The sequence below is a fragment of the Fistularia commersonii genome, chromosome 8, assembly GCF_037954325.1.
Source record: "Fistularia commersonii isolate RoL2024-O1a breed Wild chromosome 8, RoL_Fcom_v1.0, whole genome shotgun sequence".
Classification (NCBI taxonomy): domain Eukaryota; kingdom Metazoa; phylum Chordata; class Actinopteri; order Syngnathiformes; family Fistulariidae; genus Fistularia; species Fistularia commersonii.
Window position 1 is genome coordinate 9853890 of NC_141291.1, and position 26475 is coordinate 9880364.

The 26475-nt window shown below is 39.6% G+C and overlaps 1 protein-coding gene across 1 annotated transcript; it reads right to left on the bottom strand.

Moving 5' to 3' along the window:
- On the bottom strand, window positions 1-26065 carry ube3c (ubiquitin protein ligase E3C). The gene is made up of 24 exons (XM_086151062.1): window positions 25941-26065; window positions 25276-25386; window positions 25059-25112; window positions 24720-24794; window positions 23658-23804; window positions 23416-23531; window positions 22981-23138; window positions 20886-21039; window positions 19837-20057; window positions 19437-19588; window positions 19074-19261; window positions 15910-15996; window positions 15613-15770; window positions 15046-15272; window positions 12868-12972; window positions 12143-12230; window positions 10687-10784; window positions 9561-9693; window positions 8129-8376; window positions 5211-5423; window positions 3050-3238; window positions 2879-2945; window positions 2640-2770; window positions 1-1029 (listed from the first exon to the last, which is right to left on the bottom strand). Exons 2-24 carry the CDS (start codon window positions 25339-25341, stop codon window positions 859-861), a joined length of 3246 nt encoding a protein of 1081 aa, XP_086007188.1. The 5' UTR covers window positions 25342-25386; window positions 25941-26065; the 3' UTR covers window positions 1-858.
- Window positions 26066-26475: the final 410 nt, after the last annotated feature.

Consider the following 26475-nt stretch of genomic DNA (forward strand, 5'->3'; position numbering starts at 1 on the left):
TGCAAAAAGAAAAGTGGGTTTATTCATTTTCACACATTCCCTCTGTCGGGCTGGTACACTGATCGGATGTAAGCCTTATCCATTTGACACGTTTGTGCTCCGTGAAAGCCAACTACTCCAGGAAACCTGACATTGTTCAATTTGAAGAGAACACATGTTGCTGCCGTTCAACCAGAGGAAAGAGAAACGAACCTGTACAAATACAGAATAAAGGAATAATACAAGGGTAGCTGTAAACATATACATATTCACAAATCATATAGCACTTTCACCCAAACTTGCTCATTCACAAAACCTTGACACATCCACACATCAGCTGGTATTTGCACACATCAGTATAGTATGGACATGGGTTGTTACTAATAATTATCATTTCTGAGTCTTGATGATTTCTAAAATACATGATGCACAAATGCTCCTCTGCCTCCACAGCCCTTGGCACACCACAAGGTGGCTTTAGAGTCCTACGGTTAGTCTCTTTACCCGCGTATTGCCTTTCTCCAACGAAGCCACTTAATCTTTGGTGGAAGAAAAACACAATTTTTTTTGTTTTTTATTTCAACTCTATCGCTGTCATTCTGAAGGGTTCCGGCATGTGATTAAACATTGAAATTACTTAAAAAGCAAAAAGGATTATAAAAAGCTTTCCTACACTGCCTAATCATTCACCCTTCAGTTTGAGGATGATCATTTCTATGCCCTTGGCTTGGCACACACACCCACATACACACAGTAAATCGGGCAGGTCAGTGCATCATACAGTATGCTCCATCTTTTCTCTGTCTCCGCTCCCTCTCTCAAGCCATAATCTGTGGCATCAAGTCCATGGATGCAGGGACAGAGAACCCTTCGTCCTCCTCAGCTCAGCTCAAACCCGGCTGAGGACTCAATGGCATACAAGAGCTTGTTCCTCATTAGATGTTGGTCACAAAACTCCGGGAGCTTCAGCAGGTTCATGCAGGTGCTGGCCGTGGGAAGTCGCTCCAGGTCGGAGCCGCCGTTGTGGATGCAGAAGGCTGGGTAAAGTTCCTGTATGTGCGGACGGAAGCGGTTACTGAGTGACTGACGAACTGGACGTTAAAACTGAAAAGCTCACAGCATTTTTAAAATAGATGGAAAAATTCCATTCGACTCGTGGCAGCGATGATCAGTGTCCACAGCAATCCCAATTAAGCAATAAATGTCAACGTCCACAAGAGGATAAATGTTAAAAGAAAGACATTAAGTGTTAAGGTAATACAGTGAAAGTATAAATTTAGGAAATCAGTTTAGCGCTTGATGGGGACTGAGTGGGTAACCAGCCCGCAGTTTGACCCTCAAAGGAATGGTCATTTCATGTTGTCTATCTGGCATTTTTTTTTAAATCAAGCCATCTTGTGATGAGGCCACCTCATCCGCAGACGATGACATTGACCGTTTTCATCAAAAGCCACACCGACCAATGAGCTCCTCCACTCTGATTTTCCCCCTGCTATTTTAAGTTGGCATATACGGCTCAGTGGCCATATCAGCCCGATTAAATGGCCCTTCTGGGGCTTAGCCGCAATGACCCCATTTTTCGGACAATTACCGTATTAAACTATCGTTGCTTATTGAGAAAGTGTCATTACCACCGCTATCATTTTAGAAAAAAAAGAGAGTTTCCATCATCTTTTTTAAATGGCTTCTTCTGACAGTGCTATTTCTCCTCTAATGAATCCTGGGCCGTTTCACGACAGCTAATTAAGGTCTGGCTGGCGCACGCTGAGGGCCGGGTCAGGGGCCGCCCCCCCTCCACAAATTATCGCCCTTTCCAGGCCGAGAACAGACAATGAGAGAGGGAAGAAACATCCACACTCCGTAGAAAGTCAAATTGATTAAAGGAGGCGACAAACCCAATATTAAATGCAAAGAGGAGGCAGTGTGAGGAATTTTAAGGAGAGTTTGGTCACTAAATTCTGCTACAGAACAGCAAACGGATTTTGTTAACAAATTACATTAATAAAGAGTAGTAAAATCAATCATACAATGATTACAGGTTCTATTGATATAAAGAAAGAACCATAATTACCCTCTTTAAAGGCCCTCAACAACACGTCCAATTTTTTCCACTCCTTTCTCGAACAACTTAAGTATCCCACAAATCAAGTCCGTGACAAAGTGAAATGACTTCCAATAAGGAATCCTTTCAAATGGGTTCGAGATAATGATTCAGCCCTTTAAAAATGGTATTGTGAATTACGGAATATACGCCTTCCTTATATGTTCATTAAGTGGGAAATTACAACTTTCTTTGATTTCAAACAGAGGTCAGAGGGTCAAAAGTTCAACCTGCCTAGCTTAGCCTAGCCTTAAACCTTCCATCTCAGGAGGGGTTTTTGTCAAGCCTAGTATTTCATGCCAAATCCAGAAATACATCCAGCTGCAGATGTTATTCAACAGAAAGGTTACAACCATAGAAATTAATATGCTGTGTGGATCGGGCTCCAGCCCAAGATAATCTTACTGCCACTGTATATTAAATCTATGAATTTGTTAGCTGCCTTTTTTCTCATTAAATGCGTTTTAGTCAAATAACCCATCAAGAAAACATTGCCTTCCTGGTTTTGTAAATAGAGGGTATAGGGTTCAGGAAAAGGAGAAGTTAAAGTCATATGAACCTTAAATCCCAGGAGGGGAGGTCTGGAGCAACTGGTGACAAACTTCAGCAGTTTGCGTTTTTCCTCATCTGTGAAGCCTTCAACCACCTCCCAAAAGATCTGGATGACGGGGTGAGTAGCTGAGTAACCACCTAAAGGAGATTGGTCCTAGAAGTTAATGTCGCTCCACACATAAATGTTTTTGGAATTCTACATACCCTTGTATAGCAACAGATAAATATTTCATCAACAGTTAGTACCTGAGTAATTGGTGAACTTTTTTAGGTCATCCAGACAAATAGGTACATGAGCTCCAGATATCAGCACCTATCAAAAAGAACAAAACCATGAATTCTAACTTCCTCAGTTCAAAAAAAAAACAAACAAGCATGCAGGAATTGCATGCAGTTTGCTTGTTTTATGCAAACAACCTGAATCTCCTGCTGGTCAAACATGCGCAGCCATTCCAGGTTGACCACATTGGCCAGGCCCTGTCTGAAGGCCAAGCAGTGAGGCCTGATCTGCTTGTTCAATCGGTAGTCTGCCACCAAATGGATGTAAGCGATCCGGTTTGCTGTGGTTACAGGAATGTCCTTGCCACCCGGCTTCAGTTCAACCACCTGGATAAAAAGCAACAAGATGTTTACATAAATTGTTTTTTGTTAAAGTAAAGGTGTTCTCACTGTCCTGAATGCCCTGATTGTATTTATACAGGACGAATCATGATTTTGAGTTAAACAACTGTCAGGTAAACATCCTGCTGTCTTCATTACCCATCTGCTTTGTCTGTCTCTACTGCCAGATGATCAACAAACAATGTAAAAAGGTTTAATTGTGCCAGGTCGACATAATTCAATCCGAGGAAGGTAATTAAAATGTTTTCCTACAGCACTCTGATTAAAGGTAAAGCTCTGTGACTGTGTCTAGTTAAGTGCATTTCAGTGTTTCTAAATATAACGTGCCCAATGAACATCTGGTCCAATACAATTTGGCCCTCGGCACTCTTTTCATTAGCTTTAGAGCAGTAAGCGCTTGATAAAATGTGCTCATTTGTGTTCATAAAGCTGGATATAATAATGACATCACAATTTCAGAACAAAATACAGAGCCTTTTTCATGGCGGGTATTACTTCTTTGGGACTGTGGATTTCAGAAATTTGAATATTGGCGGTGCAGCTCTCAGTGCTTCTTTTAACACCATCTAATTTTCAAGTATGTGAAATCATAACCAGTAGTTTCAGTACATAAAAAATCTCCTTATATATTTTTTTATTATGGCTATAACAATGCAATATTGTTGCATCACAGCCAAATCAAAAAATACAACAAAATGCATTGCCGATTACATAATTACCTTCAGGACAAGGAGAGAATGTAGATTTGCACTGTTTTACTCAGCAGACTCAATTTAACCCTAAGGTTCAGTGATAGACAAGTCTCAAAAAAAATAGTCATTTTAGTGAGTCCAACAACTTTGTTAGGCAGTTTCATCAAGATCTGGGGTGGCATTTGGTAAGATAAAATACTTAGCTGTTTCATTCAGCTCATTATTTTATCTCTAATCCCGAATATCGAACGTGGTACACAAGCTACTGAAATATAGCCATAGGTTTTACTGATAAGCATTTATCAAAAATTACCAAGACCTAAAACAGCGCAAAATGTATTTGTGATGTGTCAAGAGCAGTCACATGTAGTCCGCTCAGACACCTAACAGGATATTTGCTTAACAACTGTACAAACTACAGACAAAATTTACAATAGCACTGACTCAGCACCTATGAGAAAAGGAAGACAGATAAGCTTGGCTTAAGTATTCAAACCAGGGATATTGAATTAGTTTATAATATAATGGAAGTTGTTCCTCATATTTTGCCCATGCCTTGAATGTTGTGTCCTGCATGTGGCCTCACCAACAGGTAACCATTTTCTGCCATTTTCTCCCTCACAGTGGATTCTGATTATGTGCTAATGTAAGAGAATTACTGTCGTTATCTTGCTTGCTTTAGTTATCTCATGGGGGCAAATGGAGGGCAGACTGCTCCCGGGTGTGTGCCTAATCTTTCACAAATTGTTTTCCCTATCGTGTTTGCGATGCCCTATTTTGCGAGCAGGAGGGCCACATTGTATCTCAACCATCTAAGGTGATGTTTGAGAAGAGCTAATAAGACGCGTTAAGGCACTGAGCAAACAGGGGCTCTGGGTTGAGTGCACGTCTGGGCCCCGGAGAATTAGAGTGCTGGTGGTGCCTTGTCTCCACAGCCATGAGCTTCGCTAGGGACGTGCTTAAGAGCACCTAGATGCGTCTGTCAGGCGTGTTCTGAGATTATTTCTGGGGTAAAGGAAGGCTGAACGGTCAACAGAGTTGCTGTATTCCCTGCACTGCAGCAGAGCATTGGGTGACACCGGCAACGTGCTTTATCTCTCTCTGGGTGAAAAAGTGGTACATCAAGAGGAAAATGAATTATTAACACCACAAAGAAGCACCAAACAGGAGGAAGGAAGGATGGCTAAGTGAGGGGTGGTGACCACAATAGAATCATGTGAATCATTTATCCAACCTCATCCCAAACACTCCCCATCCCCAGTCACCTGAGCTTCGCCGAGGTCATTGTTGACCACAGTGAAGTTGAGGCCCAGCTCCTCCACGTCTCCCTCGTAGCTCTTGAGGAAGAGGAGGTTACGGTACATTTCTGGGTCCAAGGAGGCTAGGTGGTGGATGTCCACGTCAGCACTTGTCCCAAGAAGTTTGGATAAGAAGAAACTGGCGAATGGTAGCTCCACCAACATGTTCTCATACAGCGCCTAGGGGAAACACTTGGATGTTAACTGGAGGGCAAAAGCGTCAAAAACAAGGATACTGTCTATTCTTGTAAAAACACTCACAAAACATCAATCAATCCCTATAATTGAAGAAATGCACAGGGCATTAAACACAGGGATTGTTTATTGCTTGCGTGTCACTGAATAAAACATGAAGATTAGATAACCAGATAATCAAATGGACTGCAAACTGCATCAAGTAGCATAATACAACTGGGGTATATACTCAGAGCACCTTGGGCAACTGATCCATTTGCTCTATCCTTGTAATATCAAAGAACCGAGTGATAAGACAGTAAATCTGATTATATCGGAGACTGAGAGCAAAACATGAAACACAACACAATCTATATAAAACACACGGGGTTCCGCTTCAGCCACCACAAACTTTATAAATGCCAATTCTCACCTTGACCTTAAACACCATTAAGAACCACAGCCGAGCAGGTGCCTCATAAAACCCTAAGCTAATGTACTGGAATAGTCCGAAAAGGAGCCCATTGAAGGCATTAAAATATGCAGGTCTTTATAAATGATAGCGTTAAAAACCCTGACCGCATCAGCTAAATGGATTATAAATCTAGAGGATTTCCATAATGCATGCATCTTAAACACACACACACACACACTCACACACATAAATCTAAGCTATTTTCTAAACACAGGTTAATTGCACAACTTCAAACATTGTCTATTTTTTATGCAAAATAATCCACTTAGTATTTCTCTTGTGGCCGCTCTCATTTCAGACCATATGCGCAGCATGGCCTCTTGAAACCTATCAATAACACTTGTGCCGGGAAGAGGCAGCAATAAGTATATGGAAAAAACCTGTAGCCTTATTTTTTCAATGCCACTTACTTTATTTATGAGTGTTTATTGCCAGAAATTGTGCCAAAATGACTTGGGATGGAAAGAATTAATTATTATGGCCCAGGCCTTTTAATATAAGTGAGTGCAGTGGCAACGCAATTAAAGGAGATCGCAGCACCATCAGGTGGAATAAATGCCAACAACATTGCAGGTGCATTCTGTTAGCTGCCAAATAAAATCCTTAATTTACAACATTAGGAATCAATAAAATTATAATGCCTTTAAAACACATCACCATCTATCAAGGGTGCCAACCTAACAGACCCTTCGGTGCCTGAAACAATGAAAAGAGACTGTGGGCACAGAGAGGGCAGGATCAAACTTCACCTAGCTCAGAGATACAGAGTAGAGAGGCCGATGACGCACGAGAATTTAAGAGAATGTCCTCCTTGTCAAATTGCACTATGAAAACTTTTGTCTTCTTTTTTCTGTGACCAAACACTATCAGTAAACACGGCCATCAGGATTAAATTAAAATGTTTTTTATCATCAGGTTTGAGGGATAGAACCGCAAAACCAAACTAACCTGTTTTCATGTTTCCCCATTTGTGGCTTAAATCTTTCTACTTGTCAGCTGGGTGGACAAGTGAGGAAGAAGGATGATGACCGGCCTCTATTCTGATGTTCAATCCCATTTCAGTGAGTACCCTAGACAAGCCACTCCTGCCTGTAATACATCAACCCCACAACAATGGCACGCCTTGGACATTAATTAACAATATTAATCTCCCGTGTCCTTTGAGCCACAATGTGCACTGTGCACACTTCAGCAGCGGTGATGCAATCCCAATCTCTATAAACGCTTGCCTTTTATCCAGGCAATAACAGCACTAAACAAATATCAATACGCCTCTCAAATGGCCACTCAAACATCCATTTTTATAGAGAAAGAGGAAATTAAGGTAGGGTTAATTGAAAGTCAAATTCAAATTAATTTCCCCTTTGGTAATTGCTCTGACCATTAGCTATGGCAAGCAGAATATCGGGGGAGAGTGAGCGCAGAGCTTTGGCTGTTGATTGATCTGTTCTCACGAGTACCGAATACAAAGGACAGGTGTAGCACAGACGGGGGAGGGTAAAAGTGCTCTGATGAGTGGACCGGACCACCATGGGCCAAGCAAGAGGGAAAAGACCTGGATGTTCTTGACTGCAAAACAGATCAAAATGCTATTACCACATGCTTTGAGGGCTTATTTATGTCCTGTCTGTGTGGGTTGCCTGATTTAGTGCTGGCCAAATGCAATCACTACACAAACAAGAGGTAGGAATCATTGGCTAATGGAAGCCCTAATTGAGAAGCGACCGCTTGTCATGAGGTAATTCGTCTCGGGTTGAGATGATAGCCACCCCCCCACTGCCACCACCACGAGGAAGGTATCTTGATAAACAATCACTACCACATGCATTAAGGATGATTTAGAAACATTACGCTCTAATAAATAGTGCCATCAGAGGAAGGGACATAAAAACAATGCAGTCTAACGATTTCGCACATGACTAATTAACAAGGATGGCACAAAAGCCAGGAACCCTACAATTTATTTATTGAATAAAAGACAGCAGTGTCTTTAAACATTGTCAGCATCTGGGGGGGGGGGGGCAAAAACAATTCCATGTGCAAATACAAAAAGGCAACGTGGACAGTGACTGATTTTATTTACAATCAGCCTTCAAATCCAAACTTTGTTTATCCTCATTATTTTATGCCTTCTGCTAAGATTTTCTACATAATGTGGGTTTGTGTGAGTATTCAGAGACATGAAACTGTCACACTATGACACTGTGATGCCTATTACATTTCATTTCTGACTAACCTTTCCAAGTATCCTGCCAAGGAAGTAGTAGTGCCTTGTGAAAGAATCTCCCACAAGCATCTCTGCAGCAGGGCTGGGATAGAGAAGACCCTCGTTTGTCGTCTTGAAGATGCCCTGGTTGGGATTGAAGCCAGACTTGAGGAGTTCATTTAGGAATTCCCGAAAGATGCCACCTCCGTCAATGCCCGCCTCGTCCAGGCCGTGAGCATTCAGAAGATGGACCCTGATCCTTTTCTTCAGGTCTGGTTCTAATGCAAAGGAAAGTTTTAAGAAAAAAAATAATGACACGTATATCTAAACTAAAGCAGACAGTGGCTGATGGTTTGCAAATATTTGCTACAGTTATTGAACATTTGACGGAAATTACAGTTAACTGTAAAAGCTGCGTGTAACTTAACTATAAAGTGCACTCAGCGCCAAATAAGCGTCAGCATGGCAAATTATAAGACAAATTTCGCAAGATAAGTTTTAATGAAATTAATACAGTATACATACCATTGAATCCATCATAAATGTCCTTATTGAATGATAAAAATTATATACTGCTTTTTTTTCTACGAAAGAAACCTTTTTTTAACTTTGTTTTTAAAAAGTGTTGGGTTTCACCTTTTTTACAGTCTTCATCTTTTTTTTAATCTCCTACATCTTAGTTCAACTCCAACATTGAAAATGGGCCCCTGAGGATTTTCATTTATAAGACATGACGTTCTACATGATACAGATATTTCCTCTTATTTGGCAATTCGGCAGGTTCTTGATTAGCAACATTTTCAACTTCATTGTAAACTTTTCAGTCTTTTCACAATTCAAAAAAAATCAATTTATACATCACTTAAATTTATTTTATAATGGGTTTTTCTCACAACAAATTTTTCAAGGAAGCACTCTCTTGACCTGCTGAATATTCTAATCAAATTCTATAAAAGGTCATCTTTCAGAATAATTAATGTATAGTGATAAATCAAGGCAGCTATAACTTATAGACACATAAATGATATAGATCATGTCTTCAGCTCAGATCGCCTACTACTCTTTTTAATCAGATTGCCCCCTCTGAAGTGCCCTTTCAAATTCAAACACAAAAGAGGTGACTTAAAAGAATTGATTCCGCTTTTATGTGATCCATTATAATAATCGGAACCACAATTATGCTTTACCGAAATTCAATACTGCGCACGAGGGAGAGTAACCTTCATCTTTAATGTTAACGCAATCCCCCGATTCTCAATATTAGGATTTTATAGAGCATAACAAGAGTTTTAGGTACAATCTCAAAATTTACAACACTGTGTGCTCTGCCCTTGTCATCTTGAAAATAAATTAAAAAAAAAGCTACTCGGATACACTATCCCACTAAAACCAGCTAAAATATTTCTAGCCACACACATTTAACTCTAACTCAAACAAATACTACTTGAGACGGACACTTTACCATTTTCTGGAGAGAGTTTATCATAGGCGTCTTCATAGATATAATTGCGCCTGATGGTGACATTGATACCATTAGGGAATGGCCCATCCCCCTGCACCTCCCGTTTGTCAGCGTAGATTAACCTCTGGAAGATCTATAAGGCAGAGAGAAGGCCCAAGGCCGAGTGAGGGTCTCACAATCTCTCCAAGAGAGGCAGTCAGGCGAAGTTCAAAAACAGGGATCTTAGACACCATCTGCGGCTGGAATGGTTTCTTTTGAGGTTATCAAGATACATTAGATATCAGCTCATGTAATTAAATATCTTAACACAGTCAACAGATTTGCACCAACAATTTATTTCATTATAACATACTGTACTTATGATATGCCCTGACAGCACTAAATGAACAAAGACAAATATATTGGATCATTTTAATTCTTGAGAATTCCAATACGGAGTGAAAGAAAAATAAGATAAAAATAAAAGATCATGTTTCCTTGTTGTTTGTGTATATTATACACACAAACAATACATTGCTAACTAAAGAGCCTTCTAAGTGATTGAAGACTCTTTGCATTAACCTGTTAATAAATGTGAAGATTTTATTTAATAAAAAAAATAATAATAATAATATAATAGCAAGGTGTTGAACTTTGGACAAATTTGGAGATACAATACTTGAAAGTAATGGCAATTAGCAGTCTAGATATAATATCTCACGAGAAGCTTCACTCTGTGTCTTCCAATTGATGTCAACATTTTTTTTGGTAGAGATGTTAGAAAATATCAAAAATACCGAGCTATCTGAAAGTATCAAGAAACCTTTGCACTAATCAATCTGTGAAAGGTCAATGTCAGCCAACACTGACCTTTCAACCACTGGGCTAGTCTGGCACCAATCCATGCTGCTACTCACTTTAATCTCGTGTTGTTGACAATGGCTGGCATCGCTGACAAATGTTTGTTACGTTCAACATTAGCACCATTCCACTTAAAACAGGATGCTCAATATTTAGCAGCATGCAACCACTGGATATGTCATACCCCGAAAGTAATGTAGAGTTCTTTGAACACTACTTTAATATTCTGTCTCAAGAAAGCAAACAAAATGTTGTCGTTGTGGTGCCGGATATTTAGACCTAGTACCTTGACTCGTTCTTCGAAGGGAACGACAAAAGGGAGCTCTGTGAGAATGGCCAGATGTCTTTCTTCTGAAACAGACAGCTGTGGAGGTTCTAGGCCAACTGGAAGAAGACATAAATTACACGGTTTTAGCATTTTGGATCACTCTTCTCCTTCTCAATGTAATTTAGACCTAAAAGCAGACAGCGGAGGTAGTCACACTTATGGATTTCAGCAATGTGTGTGTTGCTAGCAGGAGAGTCAAGGACTTAATTTCATTATGCAACCTAGATAGGAAGGAATGCTTATTTATTGAGACGGGTGTGTCGTGCTGTTGTAACAGAGTTGTTCTCTGCAGAGCCACCATTAGTATTATCATTGCTGAGCTCTATATTGAAGACCCATTACTCTGTTCACAGGCAAACCATTAAAGAATCTTCCATTCTACATCCTCCTAATTACTCCCGTTTAATTTAGTAATCCGTGAGCGGCACATGTACCTGCCGGGCTTCATCCATTAAGCTGATGTTTGTTTTGTATTTAACTGCTAAGCCTACAAAGAAATGCCAAAAAAGGTAAACCACTCTTCGCCCTCCTCACTTTGCATTTACTGCACCTCAATTATTCTGCCCAATTAGTCAGTCTGATCTGCATTTTCCCATCAGGTTTCCATCTTTGAGGAGAAATATGGCCTCAGAGTGGTCAATACGTTCCTCATTCATCAGCTATGGGCCTGTCCATTTAAGGAAATGAGAAAAGGCTGGGCAAACACATGGACCAGATGTGGCTGAGTTCATCAGGTACTTTCACACTAATTGAATTTATCCCATACAGCCGGAGTGACATTAGGTAGATCGTACACTCATTGTTATCAGCTTGTTTTCACACCATACTTTCACAGTTACCTGGGATGGCTAAGAGTGAGGTTGATAAATCCCTGCCTCCTTCAGCACATATTTTCCTAATGCCAAAATGAGTCAATGATGAGGAGATTCTGACATATATTTATTAAAGCTGGGAGGGTTACAGACATTCTAGATTAAGTGGAGCATTGTTTTTTCTGACAGAAAAGATCTTTTATTCTGTTGAACAGCAAAATTATAAGCTTAATGCTTAATTGCTATATAGTGAGACCACTGTGAGGCTGTAGATGTACAGTTCAAGTCAGTATGTAAATTCAGGTAAACTGAGAATGGAAGCATTTGGAAATCCTGTTTTGAGCAGTCATGAGCAAAGAATTTTAGATTTCCCTCAGCAAATGCAATAGTACAGAATAACTATGAATCTATTTGCCTAAAAAAGGTATACCATAATTTTAATTGTTATAATAATTCAAATACAAGATTATGCAAACATATAAAAGGTGCTGGTAAATGATCATAACTTAATTTTTGACATTTAAAACATACCAGGGAAAATGTGCTTTTGAAAAAAATGCTCAGAGCAAAATAAAAAACAACCATTAAACGATTCCTACTACCATCAAGCGTTGACTGGAGCGGTCCAATACAACCCATCCTTCGTGTTCGCCACACATGTCTGGCAGAGGGCACATACAGCTGAGTGACCTAAAAGGAGGAAACGCAGATTAATGAAGAGAATTATGCAGCTGCCAGCACAGGGATCTGCAATATGGAAGAAAGTGTCATAAAAGCGCTGAACAATTGGCTTGAAAAGACTTGCAATCTCAGGAATTTCTTTGAAACACCCAGTAAAAATGTAGCACTTTAGACCTTTCCATGCATTGTCTTCAGGTCTGACTAGAGAATTACAATATTAAATAGGTTAGTACAAGTGGTTTTTGCTTCTAGAAGCAACATTATTCAGCTATTCTACCTAAACAATTTCTGTAAATTCATAATTATTTATCAATGCTTAATTAACAATTGATGTACATTCATGCATGCTATTTTTTGGATTAGTTTCAGCAACATATTTGCTTTGTGGAATAAAATGAAAATTGTTAAATAAATGAAAGACCACCCCAAACTACACTCTTTCTTTTAAGCTAAAAGACTTCTGTTCTCTGTCAACAAAGAAATCTTTACTGAAACTGTGGCCAGGTTTGAGCTAAATTGAAACTATTTTTGTCTCAAATGGTATTTAAGAATCTTTGTGACTATAGCTAAAGAAAATCACATACATTTTTAAGGTACCACATATAATTACAATTAAACAGGCAAAATATAAATAGCTATTAAGAACCTTATCAGCTCGGATGTTGACCTCCTCGGAGAGCCAGTGACCTGCTGGGCAGAAGGGTCGTCTAATGTCGCGAGCTTTCACCATCTTCACCAAGTTAGTGATGACCTGGACAGTAGATCAAACACAGACATTGCATTAATATGTATCGACTGGGATGTTTCGATTCGAAAAAATGTAAAAACATTCCCTAGAAGGTACGCCATGTTTCAAGAAGTTTGCAGGCAAAAGGATCAAACACTGTTATTAAGCAAGAACAGGTGCACCAATTTGAAAATGCAGACATTAGCACACCATTTATTGCAGAGTATTGAAGAAAAACGACCTGTTCCGCCCCCGGCCCTGTTAATTACTGACAAGGTCTGCTGACATCAGCCACTGGACTGAAAACGGCAAAGCAACAGCACCACGTGTTCACAGCACTGCAAGCACTAGTATTTTGCATTATGTCTGGTAGGAGACTACTGGAAAATGTAACCAGGTTATAATAGTTTAATAAATACAGCCACATCAAATTCCCATGAGCATACCCTTCAACAAAGATGTATCCTCTCGGAGTTAGTTTTCCTTTGCTGGACTCTATATTTACTTGAATATTTTTAGCCCACATTACACTTCATCTCAAATTAGGAAACTTTTTCTGGAAATACAAGTTTTATGTGCAAAGTCAACTTCTCTTGGGAGTTAGGTCAAAAAGTTGCATGCTCAATCTCGTGCTTCCAGTTAGGTAATAAGTTATCCCTGTAAAAGCTAAAAGTCAAGCCTCGATTTTATACATAACCGGCTCATTCGATGCTATATTCATTCGCTCACGTACTTGCTAACCTCCAGCATGGTACTTTGTGAAGATCTGATAAGTGCTCATCATAACAATTACAGCCATTCCACTTCCACATAATACAAGGGCTGGATTCTCTCAATCAAAATGTTCTTCTCTAAAGCAAGCCATTTTCATAGAAAGACAATCAGTCTTGACCAATCATTGGGAAGCAACCAAAGTCCGCAATAATGGCAAGTGCAAAACGCTGTAAAAAGAGCATGGCAATGGGTTTGGAGCAGGCCTACCCCCTGACTCCGGGAATGAATAAGCATTCCTTAATTAGCCCATCGGGTTAAGTGCAAGCCTTAATGGGCCTTTCCCAAACTCCAGCGTGACATCGTTCTCCAAACATGGCCAAGAAGAAAGTTCCATTAGCAATATTAATACAAGCTTAGTTGATCATTTTCATTCAATTAACTTCTTTCAATTAAATAGATAGCTCGACAATGGAGGTGATAAAAGATAGGGAGGGGTGGCTGATGACACGAACCAAACATTAGTGTGTTAGGGGTCAACAGCGTTATACCGACTGTAAATCCCACTGTTCAATTTGGAAAATGCATTTTCCTTGCTCCCTACTTCTTTAATGGGTCGTTTTAGATGACAAGAGGCCTTTGAGAAGATCTTTTATGAAAATTCTTGATGTGCTTTTCAGGCGTCTATCAGTGAACACTGGTGTTCACTGTTAAGATTCTTGTGTCAAAGACCAACAACAGACACAAGGTCGGCGAATAACCCTTTCCCTGATAGGGAATCGAGATAAGTAGAAACAACGAAAAATAAATAAGGGAAAAAGAGTGGGGGAGAACGAAGCGAACGATGTCTTCCGTCTCATTTCCATTTTTAATGGTTTTGATGGCGGTTCTCCACCTTGTCTTGCCAGTTCATGTGTTTATGCTTGATTTCCGCAAACACAGGCATGCATTAGGTTGCTAAGCTCCAGTGAACAAGGAGATTACACGATGTTAAACCCTCTGGTAATGCGCCATATATCCTGATCTTCAATACAGGTGTCACAACTTACCAAAGCAAAAAATATTTGATTTAAATCATCAAATATTAACATTGGGTTATAACATGCCCATAAGCATATAATTACTAATAAAGGACCAGTAACATTTGTTGAAATCCAATTTAGTACTGCAGATGTTGGTTTTGCAGGTTGTCGCAGACCTCAGTACACACCTGTCAAATGTTTGTTAAAACTGAAACAAAGCACATTTTTCATCTTTGACAAGTGTGTTATTTCATTATTTTATGAATCTTGGCAGTGTGACTGTAAAGCCATAATAATTTTGTCGCATAATCAAATCTAGTGATAACTACTGTCAAAACACATTTCAGCTTTGACATGGTACTACCTTAAAGAGCTGCACCCAGCGTTTCTGTTCGGCCTGAATTCGCTGCTGAACTTCAGTGTTTGTTTTGACGCCAACACTGCGGAAAGCAGCCATGTACTCCTCACGGTGCTCTGCTTTGGTCTCGGGGTAGGCCAGCTTGATGATTCCGAGGCACGCATCCCTCAGACAACGAGACAGAGTCACTAGCTCTGACAATGTGAAGGGCATCATGGAGGATTGCGTCTGACCTGTCAAAGAGGGAGAGTGGATTGATTGTCATATTGAATTTCAATATTATGTGTCTGAAAGGCACTGCAGGAATGCTGTAAACAATGGGCAGTAGTTATAAATTCCTTTTCTCAATACTAAATTAAATATTTGGGAAATATTAATGGAAGCCTATACAAGGTCACCAACTTCACAGAAGGTATTTTACCCATCTAGAAACACGATGCCGTATAGCGGTTTCCCGTACAGTATTAATTTGTCAAGACATAAATTCTCAACTTATGACATAATTATGAGATTATCTAGACAACCAATAGTTAATCTAGACTTTCATTTAATTTATATTTTTAAGTCTACAACCTTCCATATCATGACCAAAAAACTCGCTATCATGCACAGAGATAAGCGAGTGGCTGAAGAGAGAGCTGAAGAGATAGAAGAGAGGAATGATGCGATTGGAGTCTTCAAATGACATGGGAGACCCCCGTGAGATCAGCTGGAGCAGTGGGACCATGGAGCTGGGGGGGAAACAGACACACACCAAGAGTAAGGTAAATGCTATCAACACAGGAATCTGTAGATGAGCAATCAATTTATAGAAATATTTCAGCACATATGCACTCATACAGGCCAATAATCAGCGGCAAATTAGCTTACCCAGTAATCATTTTAGTTGTCATGGATGTTATCAGGTGCCAGAGATGCCTCAGGAAGCGAGCATTGAACGCTAAACTGTACAAAAGTCTGCAAGGAAAGAAAAAAATGAATTCCTACATTTATCATGATAAAGACTGTATCATAAAAGCACACAGAGAGCTATTCCCATCAGATGACCCGATCGGACCAAAGAACAGTAAAATTACCCTCCGCCAATCTGTCCGCTGTTAACTTTGCCCTGTTAACCAGGGAGCATAAGTAAGAGGGGGTAAAATAAATGACACCACAACTAACATTTTCCTCATGGAATTTTCTTGGCCTTTCCTCTCCCCTTTTATACCTTGTAAGGGCTGAAAAGAGATTAAATGAGCCATTAAGCTTTATTTAGGCGAGGCACCTTCCATTAGTAAACTAGTTGCTGGCGAGGGTACCCAACGCAGGTCATAAACAGCCCTTTGGCTTCCTGTGGGAGCCCCATTTAACTTAATGGCCAAGGGCTCAAGACAATGGAGAACAGAGGAGGAGGGGAAGACCAGTCCTCACTGTGACCTCACAGCACCAGCGTGCTTCCACACTCAGCGTGAATTACATGATAACACTGAGGAGGGCCCCACATACCATGCTTTGGTAACATTGCACTCAACGGACTGTGGCACTGAGGTGCGAAGCTGCTCTTTGTTCAAGTGTATGTGTGCTTGTGTACACGCCTAAATTGCCTGGCTTTTCACACAGAGGATAAGTACAGGTGACAATAATGTGGTAAGTAAGCTAAAAGGCAAAATAAAGTTCCTTAGCATAGAACAGAACCTCGTTTGAGGAAACAGCACTGACATCTATAAGCTTTCTTGCCTTTATTAAGCAAGTATTAAGTCATCTTAGCAAAAAGAGTCAATTTCAGCGAAGAAGAAGCTAAGAGGCAAAATGAAAATAGGAGGAAGTCCGGGAAAGGGAAGCAAATTTACCAATATTCAGATGGCATCGCTCAAATTCCCGATCCCAACCAATTTAATCTACCAAAACACAATCAAAACCCCCACATGGGAATGAGCAGTGGTAGCAGACTGGCCTTCAATACAACTTGAAAAATGGTTTGTGCCGAGCACACGCCATCTGTCAGTGGTACAAGACTCGGGAGAGAAGAGAGAGTAGTGCTGTGGGCTCATAACAAGTGATGTGGGTGTTTGATTGAAATGGGAAACAAAGCACTAAATGCCAGCTGACATGCTGATTTACAGCCTGAAAGAACCCAAACCCCCATTTCAATCATGAAATGAATCACTAATAAACAAAGTCAAGACATCAAAAGGGGTTACACGTGTGTGTGTGTGTGTGTGTGTGTGTGTGTGTGTGTGTGTGCGCACGCGCGCGTGCGCGCATGTGTGTGTGTTTGTGTGTGCGCAACAGACGCTGGATGAATCATGCCTGGATCATTTCGTTTTACCATGACCGGATCTGTGTTTAGCAGAAAAACGTATCAGCCAAGCTTTGGTCATGTTTGACACCATAAAAGCTAAACAAGTTCCCACCTAAATACAAATTTGTTCTGCGGCCTCTTGCATTGGCGTGATCAGCACCACTATCTCATGACAACACAAAAATCACAGCAACCATTCAAAAGTAAATGAAGGACTAAAGCTCATCTGTGTGTACTTTCATCAGAGGAAACCCCTTTAATGACAGAGTGCTATACTGTGTAAAACCATTAAAGTGAAATTACACCAAATAACCAGTGCTAACAATCAAAATGAAATTACAAAATACTCACAGGATTGGTAATGGAAAATCTATTCAATTTATCTTTGGAGTGGAATCATTGTCCTGATTTTTATGTTGTCCAATAGGAGAGTGGTGCTTCGAAATAAATGCAATATATTTATTAAAAGGCATCGTGCTGGGTTGGCTGGACAACTGGTCAGCCTCTTTTTTGCTGTTGGAGCAGTAAATCAAGGCCGGGATGCAATTTGCTCCCCTTAGCCTCTTGTAAAGCTATCCCGTCCACTCCTGCAGTGATTAATCTTTCTCAGAGAGCTAATTATTTTGTACAGATATCCGATAATGATCGAGGACGAAGGGCAGGATTTACGATAAAAGTGGAAGGAAGGAGGATGCCATAAATGTTAAAGGGATGAGTGAGTAAACACTGAAATTCATTTAAAATTCTGTTTTAGCATTTGTGATCAAAACAGCACAAGTGACAAGTTAGTATCACTCTCCTAATGTGGAGAAGATACACATTTGATTTAATCTTAGGGTAATACAGATATTAAAGCCTCATAATAGAAACAAATTAAAGCTACACAAAACTAATTTTCATTCAGCGCACACAGAAACAAAAAAAAAAAAAAACGACAAAATCCCACCCACTCATACAAATCAATTGGTAGCAACTGGCTTTTACTAATAATTAACAAGAGCAGGTTGACCATCCTCAAAGCTCAGACAGGGTCCCCACCCGTCAGTCATTGTGTGCAAACACACACACATACAAAAACAGACAGACACGCACACCTCTGACATCCTGGCCTTAATGTAATCAACCTGAGAAGGGTAATTGCCCCCCCCCCCCAGAACTGACAGCTTCCCTGACATCCCTGCTTCCTCTGCCGGTTGTAAATGCCAGTGGGTGCGGACCACTGATAACTGCCTGCCGCACTTTGTCGTTATTTACATTACTGCTTACAGTGCAGAAATATATGGAGACACAGCTTTCCTCTCAATAAAGCCACTGTTCGAAAAAAGATCTTTCGGCGCGCGCTTGATCACAAAACATACAAAATGCAATATGATTCTGACAAACCTTTAAATTTCAGAATCATTTTAATGAGAATTAAAAACTCATTGGGTACTGTTGGCCTGAGCCAACGGTTAATGATATTTTAGTTTACGTGAACATAAAAACACATAATATTAAAACGCACTATGCTTCAATCAGCTGAACGAGCCTAATCTGGCCCCTTTAGATATTGTCCTGAGTGGCATGGCATATCAGTCATTGCATTTTCTAAAGCAAAAAACACTTGCTGAAAACCATTTACTGTGACTTGGGATCTACAGAGAAGAATTGGGTCTGGCAAGTCCACTGGCTTCATTTAAGGTACCCTAATTCACAGCAACATGTTGCTCTAGGTGTTGTTACTCATTGTAATTGTTTTTTTTTTTTTTACCTGACTTTTGGCACCATGAGGCGATGCTGGACCATGAGTGTGTGACAGATGGATGCCATCATGGTGAAAACCTCCTCGCTGGCAGAATCTCTCCAAACCAGGTTCAACAGGGTGTTAGTCTGCTGCTTACTGTCCAGCTTGTGAACACACTGTTCTGTGATCAGCTGCAAAGAGATCCGGCTGTCATCCTAAAAATGACGAAACCATATAAGTTAAAAGTCTGGAGTGATATTACTGCTTGCATCAATGTCAATTCATGGAAAAAAAATGTTAAAAGAAATTATATTTCCAGCATCTTTTTGTAATAGATTATGAAAATGCAATAATGCCTGTGTGCGCATGTATCATATAAACACGTTGTACCTGCATTGGTGGTGGATGGATGCCAGTGTCATCATCGTCCTCTGAATCACTGTTCACCTCGGGCCTGTTGCAGCTCTCCGACACTGGCAGCAGTGGCAGCAGAGTCTGCAGAGCCCGGAGGTAGAGCAAGAGGCCCTCCTCGGAGAGGGAGCCTGCCAACACACCCATCATCATTACTGTTCATGGTATCATATCATACATCTCTATAAATCAGTCTCTTTAAAGGGTAATGCTTCAAATTAGCAATATTCATTTCAAGTCAAGTCAGTTTTGTGGTGCCAAATCATAACAGAACTTATCTCCGGTCACTTCATATAGTGCAGGGCTAAATGGTTCACTTAATAGGTATAGCAATACAGAGGAGATGGAAGTTATGGAAGTCCTTCACTGCACTACTCACCTAAGCAGTTCTCCCCTGCAGAAAGGACAAAGTAAAACAGCCACGGTGCCTGGCTCTGTGCTACTGAGGAGGAGCCAATGGTGGCCTCTAGCGAGCTCAGGAAGGCCTCAAATGGGAATGAGTGACGGAGGTCCGATAAAGCCGGAATAAAGAAGTGGAAAATCTGTTCGGTGAACGGCGCAGAGATAAACTCCTCAGTAAAGGCCACAAATACAAACTGCCTGAAAGGCAACAGACAAACACAAATTATGGCAAGTAAAAGGAAACATTTACAAGAACACAAAAATATCTGCCTGAAATTATATATAGACTTTAGTGCAGCTTAATCAACCTGTTCATTCCATCACGTGAATACTCCAATATTATCTCCCCAAACACAGCTCCTTTGTGTGGCTCACTCACACATCTGGTGGGCCAAGTCAGATAATTAGCTGTAAGAGTCAGTGTGTACACAAGTTTCTCTCACTCCCGCCTCGCTTTTCTTCAAAGAAGAAAAGAAGTTCCCCTGACGTTTGTTATTAAGAATGTCACAAACTGAGGGCAAATAGCCTGATAGTTTTGTGTCTGGTGAGTGAGCAAGTCTGGGGGGGCTTTTACAGCTTGTTGTAAATTGGACTCTGAAGCAGTTACAGCCTCAGCATTGAAAGGAAGGGACAAAAAAGTGCTGCGGTTTGTCTGATCAGTTTATTGGATGATTCGCTAGAGTTACTTTGCCTGCAGGACTTTCTGAAGGTCTGCTAAAGACAGATAGAGACAAGTGCGAAACAAAAATGCACAATTTGTTGCAACTGATAAGAGATAAGATTTTAACTTCAAGTCCTCTTTCAAAGAAAATCTCACAGAAATTAAAAAAAACAGACTTGATTTTGTCATTACTTGCCCACAAGTCAAGTTCAGTAACAAAAAGCAAGTTAGTGACTGATCTCACAACAGGCAGTGTTGATTAGATTTTTCTACTCCCACATAGTTACTTTACTTTTAGTAAATTTTTTCTACAACCAAGAGATCTTCAACCATCCCCCATGCAACCATTTCCTCTACTGTTGTACCTTGCGCCTGTTGTGCAGGAGGAGTAGGTAAAGTGCAGAGGTTTGAGGATGTGCTCCAACAATGTGCTTGCCAAGGGGATGGAGGGAGCATCTGTATATTCCAGACTGGAAGGGAGTCTGTGATTCACAAGGATGTACAGGGACCTGTAGTATCCTGCCCAAGAAACAAAAAAAGGAAATAAGGCTCAAAAAGATTTTAAAACATCAAGTTGTCTCAACTAAAAGATACACAGTAGCCATGACTACATTAATCTTAATCTTAATCATGTTAGTTTAGATGCTTCAGATTTTATGCACCCAAACAGTATTATTATATTATATATTATCATATTAGAGACATTCAGTTGTATATCACCATGATGTTTTTCATTTCAATTTTTTTTTCTCCACATTAAGCTGTAATTATTGTAAGTCATTTTTCACCGAAAGGATATTCTAGTACTTTTTTTGTGGGAGAGCTAGCAAACAGAGGTAATCATGCCTTTGTATTTGTTGCTGCCACGCTTTGGAGGAAATCGTCTTTGTACATTAAATTGGGCCCTTACAATAAATCCACTCTTGAAAACAACTTTATAACTTGGCTTTCAATCCACTTTCAGACTGTTACTCTGGATTACTGTTTTTATTTGTTTTTTATGTGTTTTAATCTAGTCTTTTAGTTTTTCAGTTTGTTCTTTAGGATATTTTTAATTCATGAAAATAGCACATAAGTTTGTTCAACTTATGTTGTAATAGATGAAAAAGACTTACTTGAAAACTAACTGGAAGTTTTCTGCTAAGATATTCTATGCATTCTGTTAGTATACATGCACTCCACAGTTGGTGCTGTCACGCAGCCTTGAAGATGAATCAATTTTAGTATAAAATGATTTTACGCTGAAATTGATTCATATGTCTCAGGATGTTTAAAGGTCTAATCAATGCTTTGGTAAACTAAGATGTGATTTGTGTTTTAATAACAAATCTACAAGATTTCATACAACTACTTTCACATTAAAAATCAACAACTGAATGCATATCAATACACTACACTAGGGGTCAGCAACCTTTATCACTGAAAGAGCCTTTTGGACTAATTTCCCCACAGTAAAGAAAACACGGGGAGCCACACAAACCTTTTGAAATTCAAAATGAATTAACACGGCATATGACGTTTTTTTTTCCTCTATTCTATGCATAAACAAAATATGTGTTGCATTACTTTTTTAAAACAGTGAACAACTGCAGAGAAAACAAAACTATATTTCTGCATGCAACAAAACAATTTGAACTCCGAAAAAAAGGCGTTGGGTTGAAGGTTACTTTTAAGCAAAATACTCAATGTCTATTTGAGTCGTTCTTGTATTTATGGAAAAAATAGCCAAACTTAAATTATCCACCGGCAGCAAACCAAAAATGCTGTCCTCTCTGTTTGTGCTTTTACTGCCAGGTGCAGTAGCTTATTAAGCATGACAAAAATATTTTACCATGTATTACATTACATTACATTACAGTCATTTGGCAGACGCTTTTATCTAGAGCGATTTACAAAAAGAGCAATTCAGTCACCAAAGATCCGAAGTACCATGACCACTCAACCAAATAGCCATCTCAGAACCATACACATGCATACATTCATTTAATTTTTTTTTTTTTTCATTTCACTGTTCTGACCTTTTTCGGGAGTTCGTTCCACCACTGAGGAGCCAAGACCGAGAAGAGCCGAGACCGGCTCGTTTTATTTAGATGTTACAGGATCGCCATAGTCTTCAAATTTAAAATTACATTTTAAAAATGAATGAACTAAAAGAAAATACATTTTAATTAAATACTTGTTAATTATTTTCAAAAGCCACATGAAGCCGCATCAGAGAGATCATAGAGCCGCATGCAGCTCCAGAACACAGGTGCTATTGGAAACCCCACCCAAGACAATGTGAGGGTAGGCCCAATTTGTCATACGGTTCTACAGATAAACAATTTGGAGGATCAGCACTTTGGTGATGGTAATTATAACCCCCTAACCCAAGCTATACTATACTATACTATCATTTCAAATGCAACAACATAACTATTATATTAATGCCGTTTTCAGCTGTAGTCACTGTAAGCTTACCTTTCTGTACCATATAGTGCAAAATCTGTTCCAGTAATGAAGACACGTAATTAGCATCTGTTATAACAGGAAGATACGTTCTCTCTGAGGAAAAGACTTCCAGCATCCGCATGGGAACTGCCACATTTAAACTGTCATCTCTGCAGTTCTGCAGGAGCCTAGGAAACAAAGATGTGAGATGAGAAATGCAACTAATTTGATCATAATAATAATGATAATATGCATAAAGCACTTCTCATCAAAGTGCCGTACAGGGAATAAGAATAGGACACAATGACAAATGAATTCATTTGTTGTCTTTTCTACCAGTCAAGTAATCAGGGACGTGGTGGGAATGGGCATGCTTTGTATTTTCAGTGTCCCACCACTTAAACATGGATTTGATATTGTTCACGCTGCCAATATCAATCAACAACTTATTTTAAAGGGGTGTACCTGCAGCAGAAGCCTAAGATTCTCTTGATCTGGAACATACAGGTCTGTTTCTGTGGGCCCAACAACAGCTTTACAAACTGGCTGTTGTGTTTTACCAGGTTCTGACAGAGCCATATCTTCATAAACACAGGAGATAAACATGATGCTGATTATAAGCTTGAAATTGACATACATGGAGGCTTCTTGTGTTATTGAAAATTATAAAGTGTTGAAAATGCAAAATAAACATATTGGAATCTCACCAATCTATGTGCATCCATACTCTGTCTGTAGAAAAATATAAGTTGTCTTGATAGGAGGCAGAGGCCAGAACCCTCCAAGACCTGCTGAGCATTCCCTGCCTGTGTCTGACCGGCCCACTCGTCAAACCTGGCCCTCTGTATGGCATACTAAAAGCAAAAGTTCAAGGGTCACATCTTTGAGACATAAAAACAATCAACAGTATTATTTAAAAACTACACTGACTACTAATATTCATCAAAACTAAATTGGTAAACATTTGGAATGCAATTCAAGAAATAGCTTAATCCTCAACAGTTATTTATGACACAAGATAGATATCTCTGTCAAGATATCTTTCAGTCAGTATTGGTCTATTTATCTTTGTAACAATACACATACATACTGTGTATTATGATAACTGAGTGTCAACAATTATTGTCTATATGCTGTATGTGAAATCCATTTGACGTAGTCACAATAACAGCATTACAATTTCTTTCAATAGATTATTTATCCAAAAGTTGGCATAATTGCAACTCCAGAAATGATTTGTAATGAAATAACAAGATGGATAAGTGCCATGAAGTCAAATTTGTTAATTAAGATGGCAAAAACAAAAAATGAGCATTAGGGTGAAAAAGTTTTTAACAAATTGGTCAAAGACTGATTAAGATTTTTCTTGGGGTGGTGCCAATATTTAGAAATACAGATGGAGAAAATGCTCCAATTCTAATTAAAACAAGCAATGTCAGTGCATTGAGTAAACTTTATTTGGTTAATCAACCTGATTAGCACAGGCATTAGCACATTGTAGATGTTTAAAAAAAAATCCCATTAGTCAGCCTATCACTGAAGTACATGACTACCAGATAACACAGGTCATAAATAAAGACCCAACGGCAGAGGATAAGCTTAAAATCTTGATTTAGAATAAGCTTTCAAATGCATAAAAAGTGTGCTGACCATGTCAAATAAAATAGAGGTTAATATCCTTATTTAACCAGTTCTAGTTTTCATATGTATGTGCAAGGTCTCACATCCACAATTTTCTTTAACTCCGTGTAGAGTGCTGGCAAATGTACCTGGCGTTTCAGGTCCTGGTATCCCCGTATGTAAGATTGAATGATAACCGCATTCTTCAGCCTCTTTCTCTCATCCTAAGAGATGAAATGACAAGTTTTTATCATAAATGAAAGCACAGCATCCCTGCCTCACACAGTCAGCCACCAATGACGGCTGAATTTCACTTAAACTGATAGTACAAAGTCCTATATCTGATATAACTTAATTTCAATTGAGGAAATTAGGTATTATTGGAAAATCAATGGACTTTTCAAATAAACGTAAACTCCTTCAAGGTCAATTAAATCCTTACTTTTTATAAGCAACTTGTAAAGATACAATGGGCAGACAAATTTTACCTCTCTTTTCCTCCTTTCTTCTTGAGTGCGGTGCAGGAGTGACGCTTTCTCCTCCTGAAGAGCAACAAGAGAACTTTCAGAAGAAACACACTTTGTGATTTTGCCTTGTTTGGACATGAAAGAGGCGACATTGCTTATAACTGAGTTAAATAGCAAACCTTTCAGGAATGTTTGGTTTTCAGGGAGAACAGCCAAACAATTGTAGCCAAACACACACCTTTTTACTTGCTCCTCCAAGAGACACCTTTGGTCTGGTCTTGAATTCACCTTCAAAGCTAAACATTTTTAGATTTTTCCCATTTACTGATTCGGTTACTGTCCCTGGATTCTGCAAAAAAGGAAACAAAACCGCTAATTGGATATAAGCTGGAAACGAAAGTGAAACGACATGACTGTTCCTGACTTCGGTCCGATTCAAACACATTAGACTAAAGATGATAGATTTCAAAATTCTGTCAGCAGGTTACGTTACGCTTTCTGAAGTATTTTCGGCGACAAAATAATCACACAAGATCGATCTCTGACAACTGAAGCAGGTAGTCCAGCTGACATGAGCAGTTAGGTTACAACAATAGTTAGCTAACCGGTTAACTTAGCTAGCTAATGACTCAGCAGCTGTCATGTGCTAAACACTGGCGTCTGCATGATATAACTCCAAGAAACGACAAAGACCCGTGACTACAACGTTTTATTGATGGTAGGTTGCACACTGAATCCCACGTGTGTAAGTAGTATGATATTGTTGTCGTTAGCACTGCAGTTAGCTAGCATACGAGCTTAGCTCTCACTCAGGCTAACTTCACGGGGGTGTCCCTTTTGACATCTCTCATATTACGGGGTACACGTCGAAGAATCATGACCAGCAAACTATGAATCGTTTACCTTCGATTTCGAATTGAGTAACCCAAACACAGTAAGATTGGTGTTGTGAGATGGTTTAGGTTAATCCAAACGTCAAGTCTTCTTTTCCTCTCCCTTTCTAGGAGTCAACACAACACGGCGATTAGCCAACTTTACTGCTTCCGCTTCCTACAAATTGAGGAAGCTGATTGGACCAAAGACACGTCAATAATAAGACCGCCCCCCCCACCACCACCGCCACCCTCTGTATTCTGTTCACAGACACTGTTGTAGCGTCAGAGTTTTTTTCTCATGCGATTGCAACTTACATAATGTGGCTATGAATTAATCGAAGCATATTTTTGAATATTTGAAAAAGAAATTGAAAAAAAGAGATGTTGCTATCTACATTGTGAAGGGGGAAACCGTGATGTCACAAAGGGGACGTACACATTCTGGGTTCACATTGTCTGTGATGTCTTAATATTTACGAATACAGTGGTGAATATTCGCGTTGCGCGGACAACAGTGAAAGACAACCGGGGTCTACTGAACCTGGACAGAAAGGGGCTGCAAT